General features: G+C 41.3%; 1 protein-coding gene and 1 long non-coding RNA gene across 2 annotated transcripts in view; one reads left to right on the top strand and one right to left on the bottom strand.

Annotated features, from left to right (window-relative positions):
• LOC138181824 (uncharacterized) overlaps positions 1-21053 on the top strand; it is a 55188-nt gene that overhangs the window by 12165 nt on the left and 21970 nt on the right. The window lies entirely within an intron of this gene.
• On the bottom strand, positions 707-2155 carry LOC138181812 (mitochondrial pyruvate carrier 1-like). Its single transcript, XM_069117067.1, has 2 exons — positions 1391-2155; positions 707-978 (listed from the first exon to the last, which is right to left on the bottom strand). Exons 1-2 carry the CDS (start codon positions 1515-1517, stop codon positions 782-784), a joined length of 324 nt encoding a protein of 107 aa, XP_068973168.1. The 5' UTR covers positions 1518-2155; the 3' UTR covers positions 707-781.

Raw genomic sequence — 21053 nt, 5'->3', positions numbered from 1 at the left:
TCAGTCCATATATATTTATTCAGGGACACGAATCCGCCCTCGTGTTCCTTCGTCCAGGCCAAACGAATGCAAAGAGCAGAAACGGGACGGAGGCGCTGCGTGGCTTAGCATTCGGAAAAACCGGAATAGATTCGTGCCTCTGATCCGTGCCAGATCCCATAAAATGACCCCAAGCTCGATCGAATGGCCTTCGTCCGAGGCGCGGGAAAAGAAACGAGAAAGACAGAACCGACCCCTAGGAAATTATTGCTCTCCTTATACATTCGTCCATCGAATTGGGGCCACCACGAATAAACTAGTGCCTTTTTCGACTCACTATGGGGAAAGGAGAAAGAAAAAAAAAAAAAAAGAAATGGGGAAACTGTCGAGTGAATAGGCTGATTTCACGGTGAATGTTCTTTACATTTTCATGGAATCCTGAAACTTTTTACTGCTTGTACAATGTAATTTTCAGTTACTTAAATACTTTGGCGAGATGATATCGCCCCTTTTTTGACAATATGTGACAGATTAGAAAAATTTACAATTGACGTAAAAGAAGTGCATAGACAGAAAAACGACAAATCAAGCTTTGAGAATAAAAGAGATATCTGGCTCACCTCTTTACTGAACAAGCAAAAATTTGCACATTCAGATTTTACCATAAAATTTTAATCGAGGAAATTTTGTTTAAAGATTGCAGATTTTATTATAAAATTTTTCGCACAATCGATACTGAACATCTACATTATTATACCGTATAACTATAGCTATTTGATCGATGAGATCAACATATACGAAGTCACTTCTTTTCATCCTGAGAGACAGGTGTGTCTTCGTCATTGGGTTCTTGTTTCGAGATATAATGGTAGTCGAGAAATCTGTAAGCCTGTGTAAGCTGCGCGCAGGAATTGACGAAGTGGCACGCAAACAGCAACATATTCCGTGGCTGCACCTTCATGGCGAACCTCATGAACATTATAGAGTACAGAGCCAACGCTAAAAATCAATCGGACAAGTTAAAAACGAATAAAGGACGAACACGAGAAAGAGAAAAAAAAAGGGAAGAGAAAGATTGTTTTGAAAATGTCCCGTAAACTTTCTATAGAAAAAATGACTAAATTTTCACGTCTTTCAGCACGATCTTCCATCCTCAATGATAGTCTCCGTTCAAACCACGTGTTCCATGGAGGCTCATTAAGAAATAAACGGTGATTCGCTGCGTTCGAGCGGCAATTATTTTATGGGGCCGTTTCTCTGGCCCTCGACGTCCCTCGCCCCCGCGTTGTCCCCGTTCCCAGTCCACCGTCTTGGTCGTGGTCGTGGTCGTCGCGATACGTGATTATTATGAGCGGCGAAATTCGAATTCCCCGAAAGGACCAACGACGAAGCGCGGCCGCGGCGGACTCACCCAAAGTCATTTTGCCGCTAATGATTCTCGGATGCTTTTGCGTGTCGGATATGGCCGCTATGGGTATCATCCAGTTGAACACCGGTCCCCAGAAGTGTGTGCTTGAAGACATGAAAAAAAAAGACATATGCGAAAATAACCAGTAGTAGTTTATCTTCCATAAATTATTTCGTTTCGTGATATAAACAGCGGCGAGGAGCTGTGCGTGCCTAACTGTATCAAGAGAATGGTGAAAACGATATAATATCTCGTTTTCTTATCCTCGTTGATCGTAAAACGAAAAGGAGAAGAGAGGGAAAATATAAAGAAAATAGGATATGTATGAGGAAATTCGAGGATCCAAGATTACATAAGCGCGACCGGAACGATTTTTTCAGGGGGATGCCTGACGGTAATAAAGATTTTACGAGACTAGTTCTTCTATCGTTCTCTTTGTCCCACATTTTTGTCTCCTCCGTTATCTCTTTCGACGCCAATGCAAACATCGTATTCGCATGACGATATCGTGGGATTAAGTTCCTCTTGCGCTCGTTGAGAGCGGCTCGATCACGACGATTACCTCATGAAATAACTCCTCGTCTGCTTGCTGAACAACCCTTTCGATTGTTTTCCCATTTTTGGGATGCTAGTGTGAAAGTATCTCGAGCTTTACGAAGACCTTTCGAAAAAATGTAACCTTTGATCTTAACAACGTGACATAAACGCGTCGAAAGGGATCGATCATTGCTTTTTCATCGAACGATGGTTCAAAATTTGCATTGCATACTTCGTTCCGTTGAAAAGGCGTGAAAGCGAAGAGAAATCGAATCGATCAATCGCTGTAATCAGTCGATAGAAGCCACGAAACAATTAATTCCGCGTCAACATCGCATTTCAAGATTCTCTCTTGAAAACCGATCCATCACTTTCACCGATCTCTCACCCTCGACCAATTGATTTGCATAACAGTTTACACGCATAATTTACCATCCCTCGTCGGGTGTTTCTCTCGTTTTTTTTTTTTTTACGAAACTCTTGAGCCACGGCAGCCACCCCTCTCATAATAAATGCACAGGTTATTATTTCGCGCGTATAATATTGATGGCGCTATGAATGTTGCATGGAGGGGTGCAAGGCGTTCGGAGCGTACCTAGTTCATCTGGGGGTGGAAACCAGTACGCTTACGGGGAGATATTTCGGCGCACATGCGCCGAGGACGGGGATGGTATTATTGATCTGGGAAGGGGGCGGACTATACGTTTCTCGAGTTCCAGTGGTGTGTCATAGCCATTCTGGTTCCTTAGTCCACGGAGACGTCAAGAAGAAGAATCTCTGTGATTCGTATTAAAAAATACATTTTACAAGATTTAAGAATTTTTAATAATAAACAATCATACAAAATAAAACAATAATTTTGTTCTGATTAAGTGACGCACGATTTCAAGAATTTCTTGTCACGAGGTCGTCAGAAATTTATTCTCGAGTCGAATTTAATCGTTTAAGCGATTGATACGAATGTGTAGCTTTGACAATTTTATTTTGTAAGACTCGATGAAGATAGAGAATCATTTTGGAGGTGTGATCTACGAGCTTTCTTTTGGAAATAGTAAGAGAAATTTGGTTTCTATGGGAAATGCCCCGAAAGCGCCAAAAATAGACGCACCTGCGCTCACTGTTCCCTACTGCATATGCATTCCCGCATGTGCCACTCGCACGAGTATTTCCCCCTGGAGCAAATCCTTATCCCCGTAGATCCCCCAGGCCACCATCCCAGCCACTCAAGAGTATTGCCGCTATTTTCCGTCTCGCGTATTATTGCCGGTGTATTTCGCGATTCCACGGTCGCATCGTTTACATGCGCTTCTCCCTTTACGTGACGCCTCGATATTTATTTTATCTACCATGCCACGCTTCGATCTATCGTCTGATTTTAATCGCGAAACATGATATTCGTTATTCGTGGTTTATTTTTTGATATATTAAGGATTTATATTTTCAATAATATTACGAAAATTTTTAATACTTTAATATCTTTTTCTTATATAGAATTATACTCTCCTGAGAGAGAAATGTCTAACTTTTATATTATATAATTTTTGTATATTCCTTTATGTGCATTTAGAAAGGCTGCTTTTCCTTTTTTATTTATCACGATGAGCGTATCTCGCGCAAATTGCTTGGTATCGACGAGAAAACGATACAATCGCCGCGCCGCTTCGGTACGTACAGTATTTCATTTGTATTCGGACGGAGGAAATGGCACGGACTTTGATGTTTCTTGCTGACGCGTCCCGAAAAGCTTTTCTGTACCTCCCTTCGTTCCTTCGAAGACTGATCTGAATGCGTCCAACGTATTTGCCAACCTCCCCTCAGTCCTCTTTTTCTCCAGAATACTCGCCGACAGCCACAGTCACCCCTTGACACACGTTTCCTCTCCCTTTCGCGGATAAAAAGTCGCGGTGTGCGACTTCGAATAAACTCAGCCAACCCTCGGCCAATACTTATTGTAACCGAAAGAATATAGAAGAACAACTTCGATATAACGTAATATTTACTTCGGAATAGAGTATCTTTTAAATTCTACGCCTCTGCTGTTACTTCAATTCAAATTGTTCTTTCATCAAACGTAAATGTAAGTTGTATACGCCACGATATGTTTAACACTTGGTTGATAAATAACGATCTCTAATCTTTCATACTTCTTCATCTTCCATACTTGTAAATCTCAGTTGAGTGAAATGTAAATCACCTACCAGAAACATTTGGACAATAAATTAAATTCTCTCGCACCAAATGAATAGTAGAAAAAGTACCTTCAAATTCACATATTAATATACATATGCAAGCACACGTATGCGAATAATTTTTTGATTAAACCTTCGAATGTAGGAAGATTACAACCTCCAGAATAATTTTTCGTATTTCATCCGTCTTTAGATTACTTTCCAGATATTAGGTTAATAAATTATAATCCTCCGTCAAATTAACACGCAACATAATTAACAACTAATTTCATCAAATTATTAACTAAAAAATATAATCGAATCTTATCTTATTATAATAATTGAATAATCAAATTGAAAAACCTTCGAATTTTTAAATATCGGAAAAATCCATACACAAACATATTCTTAGACGTGTTCCAGCGTTTCCACTTTGATCTCTGTTCACAAAAGATCACCGACCGCAGTCCTCTCCGCTTCGCATCTCATCGTGCGACCGATGCAAATCAGTCAGCACCCGGTGGAGGCATTGTGACCGCTCGACCGTTTCTCTTCCTCCTTATTTATGCACTCGTTCACGGAGTAATTGTTTCCCTCGGAGAGGATAGTCTCGTCTTGATGCGCCGCCGAACGAGAACAGGCATCCATGTTGAGGCCCACGGATCCGCGCGTGTCACGGCGCGGAAGCTCCTGTCTCACCTCTTTCCCTTCGTTTCGTCGCACGTCAACTTCTTTGGCCCTTCTGTCTTTTCCCGCGCGGAATCCAGAGTGGATTCCACCGGTGGAGTTTTAATTGCCCGTTTCGGTTCAATTCAATCGACGCGACGACGCTCGCCCTCGCGAGATGAGATCAATCGTGGCCCCGGAATTTTAGATGGGAAAGAAGATGCTTGGATAATTGTCGGGATATGAAGACTTGTTCGCGCTTTTTGCAGGTTTTCGATTGGGATAATTCGCCTCAATTGGCTGTGTAACGCGTAAGTTGCGGATTTTTATGCAGTTTAGGGGAATCGTAAACACGCAGAAATGCATAGAATGCGTACGAGAATATTGAGAAAAGAATACGAAGAGTAGACGATAAAGAATCAAATTCGTAGATATTTACAATCTTTTTCTTTTCGGAGCGTAGCATTCGATTTTCGAAAGTTTCACCGTAACAGATTGTTTGAACTTTAAATAGAGTGCCAAGTGTTAATTGCTTATAAGCAATGGTATAATTATTTAATATTCGTATCTTACGGTTAATTGGTCATCTATCCTTAAAATAGGTATTATAATGTTTGCTTTGACGAGGTTCGAAATCGTTGAAAAATAAAAGCAGCTTATTAGAAAACAGTTTTCTAAATAGCACAAGAAGAAAATGAAAAAGGACGAAATTGTGTAAAAATTCCTAGCCTAAAGCTTAATAAAAGAGTAGACATAACATAACAAACTGTTTCATCCAACACACACGAATGATGAACCAGCCGTAGAATAGAATTTTCACCGTGGTTATATCACGATTTGTATGGCTTTTACCCCGTTTATAATTATTAAACGATTATTTTTAATCGTCCTAAAATAACATACAGCCTCTCTCTCTCTGTTTCTCTCTCTCTCTCTCTCTCTCTTTGCAGCCTTTTGGAATTACGTAAATTGAGGACGCAGCGTCTCATCGTATGTAATCAAGATTGATTTAGATCGTACTTTGTAATTACGAATCGGACTGGCCGCCACAGAAACCGGGAACGTCCATCGTGTCTCCTCTTGCGCGCGGGTGCTCGCCGCTTCTTGTCCTTTTCGTCTCCTTTCTACATCGATTGTAACCCAACTTCTCCCTCCTTTTGTACTCTGACAATGCTTTTAATTACCTGTTCTGCAGTCCAACCGAGCCGATTCAGCCGCGGTTCAGATCGTTTCGCTGATTGGTGTCCGCTCGATGAGACTTTATTACGAGCCGTAATTACCCTGATAAAATATTCCCGCGTTGCGCGGTACATAATTGTACCTAATTGCCCTGATCCAGGATAATTAGCGCGTTAATTAATGAACTACCGATGGATCGTACGCAAACAATACGGTACTTCGTGTACGAGCAATAGAAAGTTTCCACGAAAGGTGTCTTTTCAGAGGGCGGACATTAATTTCTCCCCTTGAAGGGAGAAAAGGGAGATGTTCGTTTTGATATTTTAAGTCGACTGTAAAGAGAGTTGACGTTATTACAAGCGTTTCTTGGCACTAGTCGGACTCGTATATCAATATCGCCTACAGTCAGGAAAATTTAGTTTTACAATTTTTCACGGGTGTAGTCTTGTTCCTATCTTGCTCGAAGCGAATCAAGTGTACATCTAGACGATATTGTTACGAATTTTAAAGCTTTTCAAAGTTTCAGTGTTTGCAAGTATACACAACTTTTTATTAAAGCTTAACTCCACAAGCAATAAAATAATATACAAATATTTGAAATTATAAATTTTGTTAGTATCTTTCCCCTGAGCTTCTCTGTATCATTAATCCATCATCATCATTCACAGCTCTCAATCAGAAATCTTTAATTTGATCCATGAATGCAGCGTGAACGTAATTTTCTCATTGAAAAAATTCAGCGACGCAAAACGAGAGCACGTGATTCGATCTTGGTTGAATCGACGCCACGTGTAATCTGCGAAAAGTGCAATGGAAAGAAGGAGAGTTATGAGAGGGCCGGCCGTGAATACGGGGCCATTATTCCACGCGATAAAGCAATTCCTCTGCACTCACGAAATTATGTTTCTGCTATTTAGCATCGGTCAGACGCCGTCGCGACGAGGGTTCCGGTGAAACTCTCGCGATGGGACGTCGAAAGGGCACGCACGCGAATAGAGGAGGCGATCGAGGAACGAAACGGAAATAGAAGTGTCGATAAGATCGTTTCTTGGTTCGCATGGGGCGATTCGTTACCGTCATCGATCGATCACTGGTCGCTTTTCAAAAATTGGCTTTAATCCGATTCCAAATTGACTCGCCCATTCGTTCCAAGTTGCTCGACTGTTTCTTTTACATTTCGTTACACCAATCTTTCGGTATTTCGAAACTTTTTAAATTACATTTTGAACTTCCCCTCTCGTTTATCGGCGCGAAAATTCGAAACGAATTTATTTTACTAAAATCGTGTAAGAGATAATCGAAGTAGGATATATCCGAAAGTGTTTGCGGACGAAAATGATCTTGAAATTCCTAAAATATAATTTTAAATATATGCATAAAAAATCTGGAGGAATGATAATTTTAGTCATGATGATACGCAAACGATTATGCAAATCAGCGAATTGAAATTTTTCAAACATTTTCTGCAAATTCACACGAGTGTTTGTTTCATACTTTTTGTTTATCATCCCCGATATTTATTAACATCGAGTATAGAGAGGAAAGTCATGGTTTCTTTTCCCATCGGCCAGCCCGCTTTCCATCTTCCTCCTTCATCCTCCTTTAGAAGTAATCACAATATGTATGAGAGGTGAGAAGACAGAAATCCGTCGGGATGTGAGTGAGCTTCACCTAGCACTCAGTTTTCTCATCAGAATTGCAAGCAGTCACCGTTTCTACCATGGTCCGCGTACATATATTATTCCACTCTCGAAAAATATAATTCTACGCATAAATTACACCAGAGTGAAGCATGTATTTTCCTAATTCGAAGATAACTATTGAAATATTCATAAATAATTTCTCAAGTCGATCTCTCATTTAACTTCAGAAATGCTCAAAAAATATTTCATACGTTTGAAATATACGATTATACACATAAACATACTCATAAATTATATGAAATATATAATTATACAGTTATACGCACAGAAAACTAACTTAATTTTTAGGTTTCTTACAAAATATGTAGTATAACAATAGTTGAGTATCGATTGCATTTTCGTGGGATCAGATCATTGGAAATTATTATTTTCTATTAAGCTCCGCTCCAATAAATATGGAGTCCGGTTTAAGGGGTGGTCTAGGTTGTTTTCCTTAGCTTTGTCGAATTATTATACGATTCATGTTTCGAATTGACTCACAAAATACAAAAGCGGAAGGAGAGGAATGTTATTGTACGCCGGCGGGGCCATCAATGGTGGAAGCAGCAGGACTGATATACCTTCTGAGGTAAAACCTTGTATTTTTACAGGATTACGTTTGACTTTTACGTCCGCGCGGATGAATATTGGACGAAAGCGTATCGCGAATAGACTCGCGCTTCTTTCCGTTTTCATATCGTGTGTTTCGATGCTTAACTATCCGCAGTGAATCTTGATGAATCCCTTTATCTCTTAGGAAAAGATATCCGTGAAATAAATTATCGATAATGGTAAGCACTGAAAATTTTTAATAATTGTGTTGCGATAAGAAAAATAGTACCTATAAATTATCTTTGGAATCCATATCTGTGAAATAAATTATCGATGATAGTAAACATGGAAAAGTTTTAATAATCATATTGCGGTAGAAAAATATGGTTAATCAATCTAGAATAATATATATTATCTTCATAATCCAGATATCTGTTGTATACATTTTTAACACTGTAAATTAAACGCTATAAATTTTTAATTGTTCATACTAGCGATATTAAAAACGATTATTAAACAATTTCAAATAACATAAGCTGTCTTTGACCTTTCGAAAGTGACACACGCACGACTCGATAAACCGAGAGAGATATCAAAGTGATCAAAATGATTAAGACAATAAGGTGGCCAATTTGGTAGGATTATACGAAACTTTGGAACGGGGAGTTTCATGGTGAATTCTGTCCAGCCACTTTTGTCCAAAATGTCACCGTTTGAGAATCCAATATTGTCAGGGCGAAAGGGCAGCATTGAGTGGAAAAGAGGGTAATTTGACTCCGGAATTTCTTCAGCTCACCGTGGAACATCGCCACCCACTTTTCTCCCTCCTCTTCTTTCTCTCTTCGCCTTTGTGTCTCTATGCCATAAGGATAATGAGGATTCTTGAACTGGTAAAACGAGACCGAACGATCCTATTTCGACGATTACGCTAAAACGTTGATTACATTTCACCATGATAAGATCGATTCCTTTCGACGAAACAAGAAACCGGAGCCTGCTTTGCCGCAATCATGTAAGAGATTGGTTCCCGTTTATATTCTCTGCAAATTCAAATTCGAATCACTCTAGAAACTAACAAGCCTTAGAACAATTCTACATCTTTGAATCCTGTCAGTTCGTGAATTTTCTTCTCTGAAATTATAAGATAGAATTTTGTATTTTCGAAGCAAGATGTACCTTCGCCAAAAGTAGAACGGAAAGTACTTCATCGAATAATTCTTCGAAAAACTAACACGTTTGACTATCATGTTCTGACAATCTGTCCGAATCGAACGAAGCCAAGAAGGAAACTTACGGGAAACAAGGAATCTCTTTTCCACGGAGATTTCTCAAGCCCTGTGCAATCACAGAAATTAAAGAATCCACGATGGACCGTCATCAGCCGATCTCTGCTCGCGATAGCCTTGATTTGATACAAAAGATCCTTCGAGCAACGAAATCCCCTTTTTTTCAGTTGGAGGGTGCACGCGGTTGCGTTTAAGGCAAGGGACATCGCCATCCCTTTCGTCGGAGGGTCGACGAGGACCTCGACAAATATTTGGTTAGTCTTTGATGGGCTTCGAAGGAAGTACAAGCGGAGGATATTCCGTCGCTGCTTTTCGGATGAGGACAGTTTGGCCTGTAACGCGCCGCTTGGTTGCGGGGGTGGAAAAGCGTAGAGAAGCGTAGAGAAAGTCCTGGGGAATGTCGGGCATTTTTATTGGTTCCAGCTCGGTCTCCGAAATTCGGGTTGAGCCGATCGACTCGATGGCAAACGAATCTGATCTCGCGTCTACCTGTCTGTGTCCCTTTGCCCGGTAAAATCAGCTCGATTCGTTAATTTCGAGGATTGATGACCTGTTTCTTTGTGGATCTTCTTGCGAAAGAGGAATTGTACTTTTAAATCGAAGTTCTTGTGTATTTATGTTTATTGCTTTACATACTAACCTTGGATAGATATTGGTAGTTTATTACACTACATATTGCGAATTTTAGGAAACACGCCCATTCCTTCTCTCATTGACTTGACCTTTTTGCAGTTAGCTATCTTGGTTAGCTCAACTCTGATTCTTCATCACACATAATTTATCTCTCGTTTCTTTGCATTTGTATCTAACTTCGCTATGATAAAAAGTTGTATTTCTCGTATAATAAATGCTATTATCGATATTATCAAATTTTATTACTATAAATGTTTGATACTTGCTTATCTTTAAGTTTGCTAGTTGATTAATTTAACATACCAATGTTCTTCTTGCAAACGTATTACAATTGAAAATTATCCCTCTACTATAAGATAGTAATACTATGGTAAGAAAAAAAATCGAACTTTGTACAATTTACTCAGGGACATTACTTTGCTCTATCGCGTTAAACATTTTCATTCCACGTAAGTCACCGAAAATCGGCCGAACTCTTCCTCCCACGAGCGGATCGCGTCTACCGTTTTGGGGGGTTCGTCTCCGGCTCGTTGGCTCGATTTTCTTCGGAATTCCATGAAGACCGCCATTGATTGATTCCTTGTTAATTAAAGGCCCCGTAGGAACGTGTGCTGGTAGCTGTCGCGCGAGGAGCGGTGGGGAATACGGGGAATCGATCGTCGAACAAGAAACTACCGCGATCAACGGAATAAGACGAGAGATCCTCCTTGCCTTTCATCTTTCTCCTCTGCACCACTTCTAGCCATCGTTGACGAGCGGATGTTCTGCATAAGTCGCGTACAACATGAATATTCATAGGTTACGGTCGAGGCGGAGCAAAGAAAACGATCGATCCGCAGTGGAATCCGTGGGGAAGAAATCGGATCGCGAACTTTCAGTTTCTTCTCGAGGCTGTCGACGTCTCGTACGTCCTGGTCGCACGACGATCGACGCAAGCTGGATCGAGACAGATTTTAATAGCTGTCGAGAATTTCACGTACGCCTCGCGCTCGATAATCACGACGCAAATGCAATCGAGAAATCCCGGCCTTGGATCGATCCTTAATGAGTACGCTTTGGATTCTTGGCACGCCTTGAGATGATTCTCTCCACCGTCCTCGAGTGTTATGTTTTCGTTGCTATTAATTTATTTTTATTGGATCATGGTGGTTAGACAGTGTAGAATCGATTGGATTTTGTTTTTGAATAATTCGTTGTGGGGAAATGTTCCATTTTTCATTACGCGAGATACATGCTCCGTTTTTAGGTTCCTTCGTGAAAAAAAATTGTAAAAATCTCTTGAATTCGAGTAATTCGACTAATAAACGAGACTTGACCAATAATTTTAATGAATTAGTGACTGACATACTACTTAGTTGCAGAGTTCTATTGCACAACAATCGATCGGCTCGTAAACCTGTTACTATCACGTAAGAAAATTTATTACGATTTGTAACATTCTCCTTATAATATTAGTTCACTTGTGCAAGAGATTCATATAGGTAGTCATTTTTTGATTTCATACTATTATTTTTCACAGTGGAAGATCTGTTATAAAATTCTTGGAAACTAAATTTCTTATTTCAACAACGTACGTATAATACGATTTCAAAGAACGTTACCTTTAACGTTCACAATAATTAGGCCCATACGAAGCTTCGTCTTAGAATGGACGAGTTTCATAGGATTCTAAATTAGAAGAGAGGATAAATAAACGCACGAAAAGGGAAACGATGACAAGTGTAAAACTTCGTTATCGAGGAATCGTTTGCGATCGACGAGTTAGATTAGCGTGTTTCGCGCGACGTAACTTCGTTATTATCGCCGGCATTTTTCCTGCCAGCTTACATAAACGGAGTTCTTTCGCTCGTTGAACATCGGTAATTAATGGAGAGCACGGTGACGAACCGTTCATGCGGATGAATAATTCACCGATCGATTCTGTACCAGTACAACACTTGGTACGGCGTCATTGTTCCTCTGTTCCGTCGATTCCCACGTTACGTAAAATACAGTGAATTTAATGATGAGAAAGGAGATAAATCCCGCGCTGAAAAATTTGCTACTCTCCCCTCTCTCCTTCTTCCCTTGCCCCGCGTCTCACTCGTTCTCCTTGTAGCCGTGGTTAGAACGGCGATCGAGCCGAACAATCGTTCGCCGGCGAACTGCGCGTTGCGATCGATGGAATTCGTTCTACGTTTATTCGGTAATTAAAAAAAAAAATTGCTCGTTGGAATCGAACTACCTTTACAGGCGTCCGCGAATATCGGCCGTTTCGATTTACTCGCCGAGAAATTCGTGTTTCTTTTATGGTTTCTGTTAGGTAATGAGTTGCAGAACTTTGGAGAACTCGAAGAATGGTGGTAACTTGTATGTTATTGATAGGCAAAATAGAAGATAAGATAGAAAAGATATTATGGAAATTTTGGCAGTATAAATTATAAAACAACTGACGATAAATTTATGGTGATAAGTTGTTCAAAACTAGTAGAATTCTACGATTATGCTTAAGAAAGCGATACATTGCTATCATAGAAACTATATAGAAACGGTGATTAGATAGCCTTACAGTTACATATTTTATGTTTATAGAAGATTACGCTGTCACTGATTTAACTTTACAGCTTTAATTGCTTTTCCTTGAATCTTAACAAGCTAATACCTCGACAAATATCGAATAATCGTTTGTTCACTAAAATTCTATGACAAACAATTGCCATTCTTCTCACGACCGCCAAATTTGAATGTTAATCTCCTCATTCGTCAGCGAAACGATGGACGCATATAACACGTCGGGATTCCATCGATCGTACGAGGAGAAATGCGAGTGCCCGCCGTTCTCTGGTTCGTCTTCTTAACGAGCGAGTCGATGCGACCGCGAATTGGCTAAAAACCATATTACCGCCGCGCCGGTGATAATAATTCCACGAAGGGGAACAATGACGAGACTCACGTTCTCTACGTTGCACGAGATTTAATCGTCGCGCGTGGATATGAAATCTAATGTGCCCTCTAACTATCGTTCGTTGGAAATCACGACTTGTATATTAATCGCGAACTAATGCGCGTCGTGACTATGTTTTGAAATGGCGCGCATCGGGAGAAAGAGAGGAAGATAAGAGACAAAGGGAGAATAGAGGGGAAAAAAGGTAGAAGATCGAGGAAAAAAGGAAGAAACCAGAGCGATTTTCTTCGCTGGCCATTACGAAGAAGCGAGGCTGTTGGGGCTCGTATTTAATCGTAGAGACGTTTCACCGTGAACCGGTCACGCTAATACGTTCCGAGAACCGAGATCGACCGGGAGCAAATTTTCGCACTTTTTACGGACACGCGCGGATACGTTTTTCACCGCGCGACACGATATGAATGACAACAGTCTGGGAACTGGGATGCGGTGTTTGAGGAAATCGAAATCGACTTCCTGCCTCTGGAATGGTATCTTCAGCGTTGATCATTTGAGATTTATAAGAAAATATTGGAAGTAAATATATATGAAATTATATCTACATGATATATGTTATTTGGTACTGATATTATGAAAGAAAGGATCTAAAGAAAGAAGAAATTACAAAACTTTCGAAAGAACAATTTAAAAACGAACGAAGACTCGCTTATGAAATGAAAAGCTGCGTCAATAAAAGACTGTAGGAGATTTTTCTAGAGAATTGCATTTTTCTTAGCTCTTTCCCCGAGCATCTTGAAAAGCGTAAGTTGCGTCGAGACGCGCAGCGTATCGCTTTTCCTCTCGCAAAGCTCCTAATGAGAGGTCCCCGTTCCTCTTTCTCCTCCCATTCTTCCTGCTTCCTTCATCCTTCGATTTCTCCCTGGCTGGGCGCAGTCCCTTTGTGCGGACTTCTTCCTCGCTCGGTCGTTCCTCCGTTCGTCGAGAGTTTGTGGAAGTGCTCGGGATTCGCGACAGAGGGTCCGTTAATGAGCAAATATAGGGTGTCCATTAAGTCGCCGACAATCGTCGCTTCGCGATTCGTTTGCTGGAAGCAGTTCAGCAGACTGTCGTCTGCTATTAAACACGTTCTTCCATCTCTTAGACAAATTTCCCCTCTTGAAAATACCCTCAAACAGTCTTTGCCTCCTGTAAATCAATCAGAAAACCGTTTCGTCCATTACGATTCCTTTCTTCCTCTTCTTGAAGCGTCTTAAAAACGTTAGAAGCGCCAATGGACGATTTTCTGAAATTGTACTCGCGACAAAGGCGCGTCCGTAGCTTCGTGACACGAAACGATCCGGATGAGAACGATCCGTGCAGAAAAGACGTCTATCGGTGTCCTTGGCTACCGGTGTTCGTCCTACCAAAGGGAGAGACCGTGTGAAATTTTTTAGTGGCCGGTGTGAGGTCTTTTTTAAAAGGTAGAAAGCAGCTCTTTGACTTTCTATCCGGCGCGGATTCGATCGGACACGATTCGAGGCGCATTCAATTCGCTAACGAGCGGCCGTGATTAGCCGTCCACTGTCCAAGGGTTGTGGATATCCTGGCCCTCGTTCACCCTCTCATTACCCAGTGAGCCCCGGTAATTTCACGGAACAGTCGGTCTAAATTAGCCCAGGCAGTTTATACGCTGGGACGTTCGAGGCATTTCTAGCGAACCTGAAAAGCAGTCAACGTACGTGTGTGCTCGTCTCGGTTCTGCCTTCAAATTTCTTCCATCGTTCTGTGAATCGCCCATAGAGAAGCGATTCTCCGGGCCACGTGGTGAACCAACCGTCCTTTCTTTTTTCAATAGAGGTACTGTGCACGTTGGACAATTGGTTCGCCTTCCAGACTGCTGTCTTCATAGGGTTCAATTAGAACAACGTCTAACCGCGAATCTATTTGTTACTTGATTATTTTTGTTACTTGATTCACGATTGTCTCGATTGATTTTTCCGCAGTTCCTTTCGTATTTCCAATCGACGCATTCCAGATCGATCTCTAATTAAAAAACGATTCCACGAATCGACATATTCAAATCCTAATAGCTTTTGATTCTAGACTACTCATTTTTATTTTTAAACCAATATCTATTATTTTTTAACGATTATTTGAACTAAAATAATGATTTTACAGTTTCTTTGAACAATCTTTTCAATACTGACTGGTAACGATAACACGAAATTACTTCGCATGATGTACACGATGTTTTCCCGGTTAAATAATCTCAATCGTTCACGAGGTCTCGTCAAATTACGCCCACCAAAGCTTCTACACGTCCCCTAAAAGTCAAGTTCGAAAAACGCGTGTCGTAGAATTAGTATAGAACGTAGGACTTCAGAAAGCTCGCGACGAGCGGAGAAGAGAAGGCAGAACGAGTGAACAGAATAGGGAGGAGAGGAAAGTGTCCAGTAGATTGCTTCTGATAGATAATAAAGAGGGCATTTCTCCAAGGGATTGTAGCGCGACGGTAACAGCGCTACCGGGCCGTGTCTGTTCGTTGACAGATATTATAAGTAATTTTGCGGAGGATGGAGAAGGACGAAGAGGTACCTGCTGCTTCTTGGCTGTTACGATCGTCCAACGTGACACAACGGGACACAACGTATATAACTCCTCTCCTCGTCTATGCTTCGACGTGCTCGCCTTTTTATTTCTTCACCTGGTTCGCCCCTATAAAAACGAACAACTTACGGAATTGTCGCCGATGTGTCCGCCGCGGTGGAACGTGCGAATGACATGGCGATAAACGCTCCGGACACTGATATTTTCATTACCTTTTGAATCGTTGCTAATGGAACTTGTATCGAGTTCGTATCTTTTGCACTGGAACATATTCTGTTTCTCGAATTATTACGATAATCACGGCAGTAGTTAACTGAATAGTTTAGTAAAGGTTTAATAGCTTACTTTCATAACAGATTAATAGCTTCGGTCGTTTACTGAGATAGTTATTCGATGAAAGCGAGGGATCTCGAGGAATGGAGGATCAAGTTGCTGATCTTGTTGCGTCGTTATTGAATTTCAGGGTATTTAGTAGAGAATAGAAATTGGAATAAAAACTGCACCGATGTTGATCGATGACAAAGGAAAAAACTCAGATTGATTTTAACGGATTTTGATTTGGAAGGGGAGAGGAAAAATTCGATTTTGAAGGGTTCTTTCCGTGAGAAGGGGTCATCCTTCCGGCTATTACGATGCCAGCCGATCGTACATCTCTTTCGGCGTTTCTTCTAGAATCCATAATGGCTTGCCGCAAACAATACAAAAATTATGTTCACGAGAGTTTGCTGCAAGTTTCGCAATTTTTCCCCACAGTGTTCGCCGTTTATTCAGCACGCATGATGATCTTTACACTGTAACACGGTTATACGAAGGACTAAGACCGGGCTACATGTAACAACTTTCTCGATTTAAGGATGATATACGGAGCGCACACCCCCTATCTTTTCTTTCGTAGCAAGAAGTACAAGGAATCTCGTGTCGTTCGTGGAATTGTTTGGCAAATTTTGCATCGATTCTACGGAAGATTCACAACGAGATGAATCGTTATTGCTGTTCGAAGTAATAAAGCGTCCGATGAAATTCTCTCCAGGCATGGTTTTCTGGAATATCGTTCTTTATGGTAGACAATTATTCGAATCAGATCGAATTCAATCTTAAAGGGTGTTTTTAAAATTAAACTTGAGACTTACACGGCAGATGTTAAGTATTAGTCGTAGTGTAGTTTCTTTAATATCAAAGTAAGTTTCATATGATTCCTGAATTGGACATATTACCAATACTCAAAATAGCGTCAAATTTCAACCTCGATAAATATACCGTTAATTACTTTCCTTATTTTTCTTGAAAGAATGGTCGCACGATTTCGTATTGCTTAATAATCCGGACAGGCTATTAGGCCTATCTCGCGAGCACAGATGTACAGAAGGAACGTCGAGGGGTGGTCCCGTCATAAAGACCACCGACAACCCCGGGAGTAACTTGGAGTTCGAACGATCTCGCGCCGTCGAACGAGGAGATTTCTTTTAATTAAACTGCCCCCACCCTACGTGCCCGTTCCTCTTTCTTTCCCTCTGGCCGGTTTCCACCGAAAACGGGACTCCCAGGACATAATAGCCGACAGGCACGCGTTATCAGCGTTCGCCAGCAGTCCAATCCCCGTCAGTTAGCTACTTCTGCCTCCCTTTCGTCGCTGATCCGTTCCTGGCTTTTGCTAAAACTTGATGCGTTCCGATGTCAATGTTTTATTGGCGAAGGGGGATATAAAGCGTGTAATGTTATTTTCCGAAAATTGAAAATAAGGGAAAGTATAATCTTGGCAACGTTCAATAACGATTCAGGATTTTGAGACGCTTTATACACATTATTTTCCGTTGCATATTAAAAATTACTATACTATTTACTGCAGGCGTTTATGCATTTCACGACGATACAGGCGGGCCTGTAGATCAATTGTGAAATATTCGCAGCAGCGCTTGAACTTTAGTAGTCATTAATGATGCAACGATACCAATCGAGGATTAATTATTACTCATCTATTCCGAAAATATAACGAAATTGATTAATTATTATTCAAGAATAACGATTCGAAATCCTAATAATTTCTTCCTCTATTTCATCGGTTTCGTATTCCAAGATCGAGATAAGCCGTTTTAATTACTCGCATGGAAATTACGGATAATGAAAACGTCATGTATCGAGCGTTCTGTGAAAAAAGCGCGGGCATAAAGAGGATTTTAATTAGAGATCGGCCGAATCACGCGAAGGGGAGGCACGTGAAAAGTACGTTAAACGAAATTTGCATAATGCCGCCACGGAACAGGTGAAAATGCCGGGGGCCGACGCGTAACGAGTTAATTCGTTGATAGCCTCTTCACGCTCAGAGGGACCGGCCACGCTTCACGTGCTTCACTGGCTTTATAAAGCGGGCTTGTATCGCGCCTCATTAAGCAAATGGGCTTTAAAGTGGCCGATAAAAATCACCCTTGCGCGACGTTTACCCCTGGCCGTAACGCCGATTAGCATAAAGGGTTAGTTCGTTCGTCTCCCGTCTCTCCTTTTATGAATTACAATGCGCTTTTCACGGCCGATGCGTCGAGTAACAGGTAGATAGGTGATACCGGGACGTGACGTAATGATACGTCAGCTGTTTGCACGCGTACCCTTTGTAGGGGTTGAAGGACGTTCTGGGAGAAGTATCACGCGATGTTTGTTAATGGAAAACTTTTATCGTTTAATTATATTACACTATATCGTATCATTTAATATATATAGTCTTGGTTTTTAGATTAATAAAAATATTTTTATACCTTTTTTTGTACAGATTTCGTCTCGAACGAGTAGTCTGAAACAAGTGGAATTGACCAATTTGTCTTCGGGAACGTTTACTAATTTTACACGAGTTATTCTATCTTGATTTATACTTCAGTATTTTTTTGGTACACGCATTCATTTCCCTGGCCGTCCGTGACTTCTGCTGATTACACTGAATTACCAATTGCCAACAACTGCGCGCAATCGTTTGGAATAATGATGACCAGACTGCGGGGGAAAAAGGTCAGCACGTACGAATCATTCGTCACGACGCGACGCTGAGGAAAATAATTCATTTCCTGCCTTTTTCATTGCGTTGCTCTATTCGAAACCAGTCGCTGATATCAATTGTTATTCGCGATATCAGTTTCCGAATATCTCGTTCGATCATATCTTGGACATTTTTCATTTCCAATCTATGCGAATCTCGTGTTCGATTCCTTTTACGAAGAAAAGAAGAAGGGAGAGAGAGAGAGAGAGGGAGAAAGAGAGGAGAGAGAGAGAGGAGAGAGAGTAAGCAAAATCTTACCTTCCACCCGATTCTTTTCTAATCAAAATAGGCGTCTCGTCAGATAAAGACGCGTGAGGATCCAACTATTTCGTCGAGGGTTAAGTATCGGGCCGCCCGATTTCATTCTCGTAATCCGTTCTTAAGCAGCATCCTCCCCCTTTTTTTTACGAGGCCCCGGCCTTCGTTCACGCTACCCAGTAGAGATAACGCGGGCTTTATTATAGATTGACCCCCGCACTCGACCCCTCGTTTCGCTCCGCCAGCCTTCTTCGCCCCCTTTTGTCTCTGTCTCCAATCCGGAGGATTCTCCCGCTCGTCCCCGAAGTCCACACCCTTTGGACCATTTATCTCGATCGTTTGCATCGAACGGGAAATTCGACCTTGCTGGTTATGAAACTACCCGTCACAAAGGACTTCATTTCGTCAAAAAGAAAATATATTCTTTATCCAACGAACAATATAAAACACGTAAAAATCAAAACTTTCTGTACACCGAAGATATTTCGAATTTTCTCTCTAACGACCTTTCCACGTTTCACTGTCATAAAAATATCATTTTAGAAAGTTAAACTTCTCAAGATTGAAAAATTAATTATACCAAGATTTCCTTATTACAATGTTCAGATTATTAATCGGTGAAGCTATTGGATCTAACCTTCTGTTTGAACTCAGCGTCGAATCGCCCCACGCTGGTTCCGCCATTTATCGAGCGTTTAATTTTACTGGACTTTCACGAACACGTTAGTCGAAGCGTTACACTCGAGAAATAATCATTCCGAGGCGAGTCCAGAGGCGGACGGGAGGTGAACGTAGCCGAGGAAACGAGCCGAGCCAGTGGGAGAGAAGGGCGAAAGACGGGGGCAGGAGAGAGATAGAGAGTAAGAAGGGTGGAAAACCCGTCGGATTCTTAGAGGGTGGAGGTTTGTGAGGGGATGACGCGAGGGGTGGGTTAGTCAGTTGGTTTGGTGGGGGTTTCGTGTGGCAATCAATGCCGTTGAATTAACGCCTGGCTGGCCGTTTGCGGGAAAAGTAAGATTAAAAGAAAGAAGAAATGGACGCCAACTACCTCGCAGCAAGCCGTGGCTTCGGGGGTTGGGTGGCACAATACCCGGAATGTCTATAACAACGCTCTAGAACCGCTCCCGTTTCATTGCTTGCTTAATCTTCCGACTGGCACGTAGTTACGTCAGTTTCTGTCACATACAAAGTGACCCCGATATCGACGATACTATCGAATGGCTTGTTCATCGATCGCTCGAATGAGTAATAACGCCCGCTGCCACCGTTGACCCGAATCGATTTTCAACCTTTTCCTTCGATGCGACGATTCGCTTCGTCCGCGTTTTTCCGTCAATCGGGGTATCGATTGACAGAAGGTGTTTGCATGAATATAAAATGATTGAATTATCCACTTTTACGCACTTTTTGAGGAATGTAAAGTAAAAGTGTGCAGTATGCAGGGGTATGTGAAAAGCATAGAAAATATTCAAGGTAAAGTATTCGGTATAATATTTTTTCGTTGAAACAAATCTGTATCTAGGTGCCATTTGTCTAGTTGTTAAAAATTTACATAAATATTCTCAGTGGAATGATTATAGATCGAACAACTTCGGTATACTGAATCATATGGAGATAATTACTCGGGACAATTCACAGATGCAGTAAAACTACTACCACTTTTCGATCCTTCGCCTCTCGTTTTCCTTATTTGATTCTCTCCTCGGTATCAAATTGCAACAACGCTGAAAAATTGCCAAGTGCAATTGTCAAATTTTCCTATCGAGAGTAAAAGCATACGATTTTTATAAATACAGCGATTCACAAATAACAAGGTACGCAACACGTGCTAAGTCGCCACAAATACAAAATAGCTGCAATCCGTAGAAAAATAATTCGTAATAATACATAAAAATTTTCAGGAAGGACACGGTGATTTCAGTATCGATCTGCGGTGATGTTTTGCCTCTTGATACATCGGCGTGTTTTATGGCTAACACTTCTTCACCCGCGGATCTACGGGTATATCGTTTTCCAGAGGCACACGAGGCTCGTCTCAATCAGAGAGGGATCCACCGCCACCCGCGGTGTGATTGGTGACGGCGATAGATCATTTTTTAAGTCTCGTTGCCTGTTCCCTTCCGATAAGGGCGCGGCAGCCGTGCTGCAACTTCCGCATTCTACTTATTCCACGGTTGGTCCGAGGGACGTTCTATGCGTGAACTTTAAATCCA

This window comes from Bombus flavifrons, chromosome 7, assembly GCF_040668555.2.
Source record: "Bombus flavifrons isolate JBK064 chromosome 7, iyBomFlav1_principal, whole genome shotgun sequence".
Classification (NCBI taxonomy): domain Eukaryota; kingdom Metazoa; phylum Arthropoda; class Insecta; order Hymenoptera; family Apidae; genus Bombus; species Bombus flavifrons.
The sequence above is the reverse complement of the archived record's forward strand: the minus strand, read 5'-3'. Positions and strand labels throughout refer to the sequence as shown.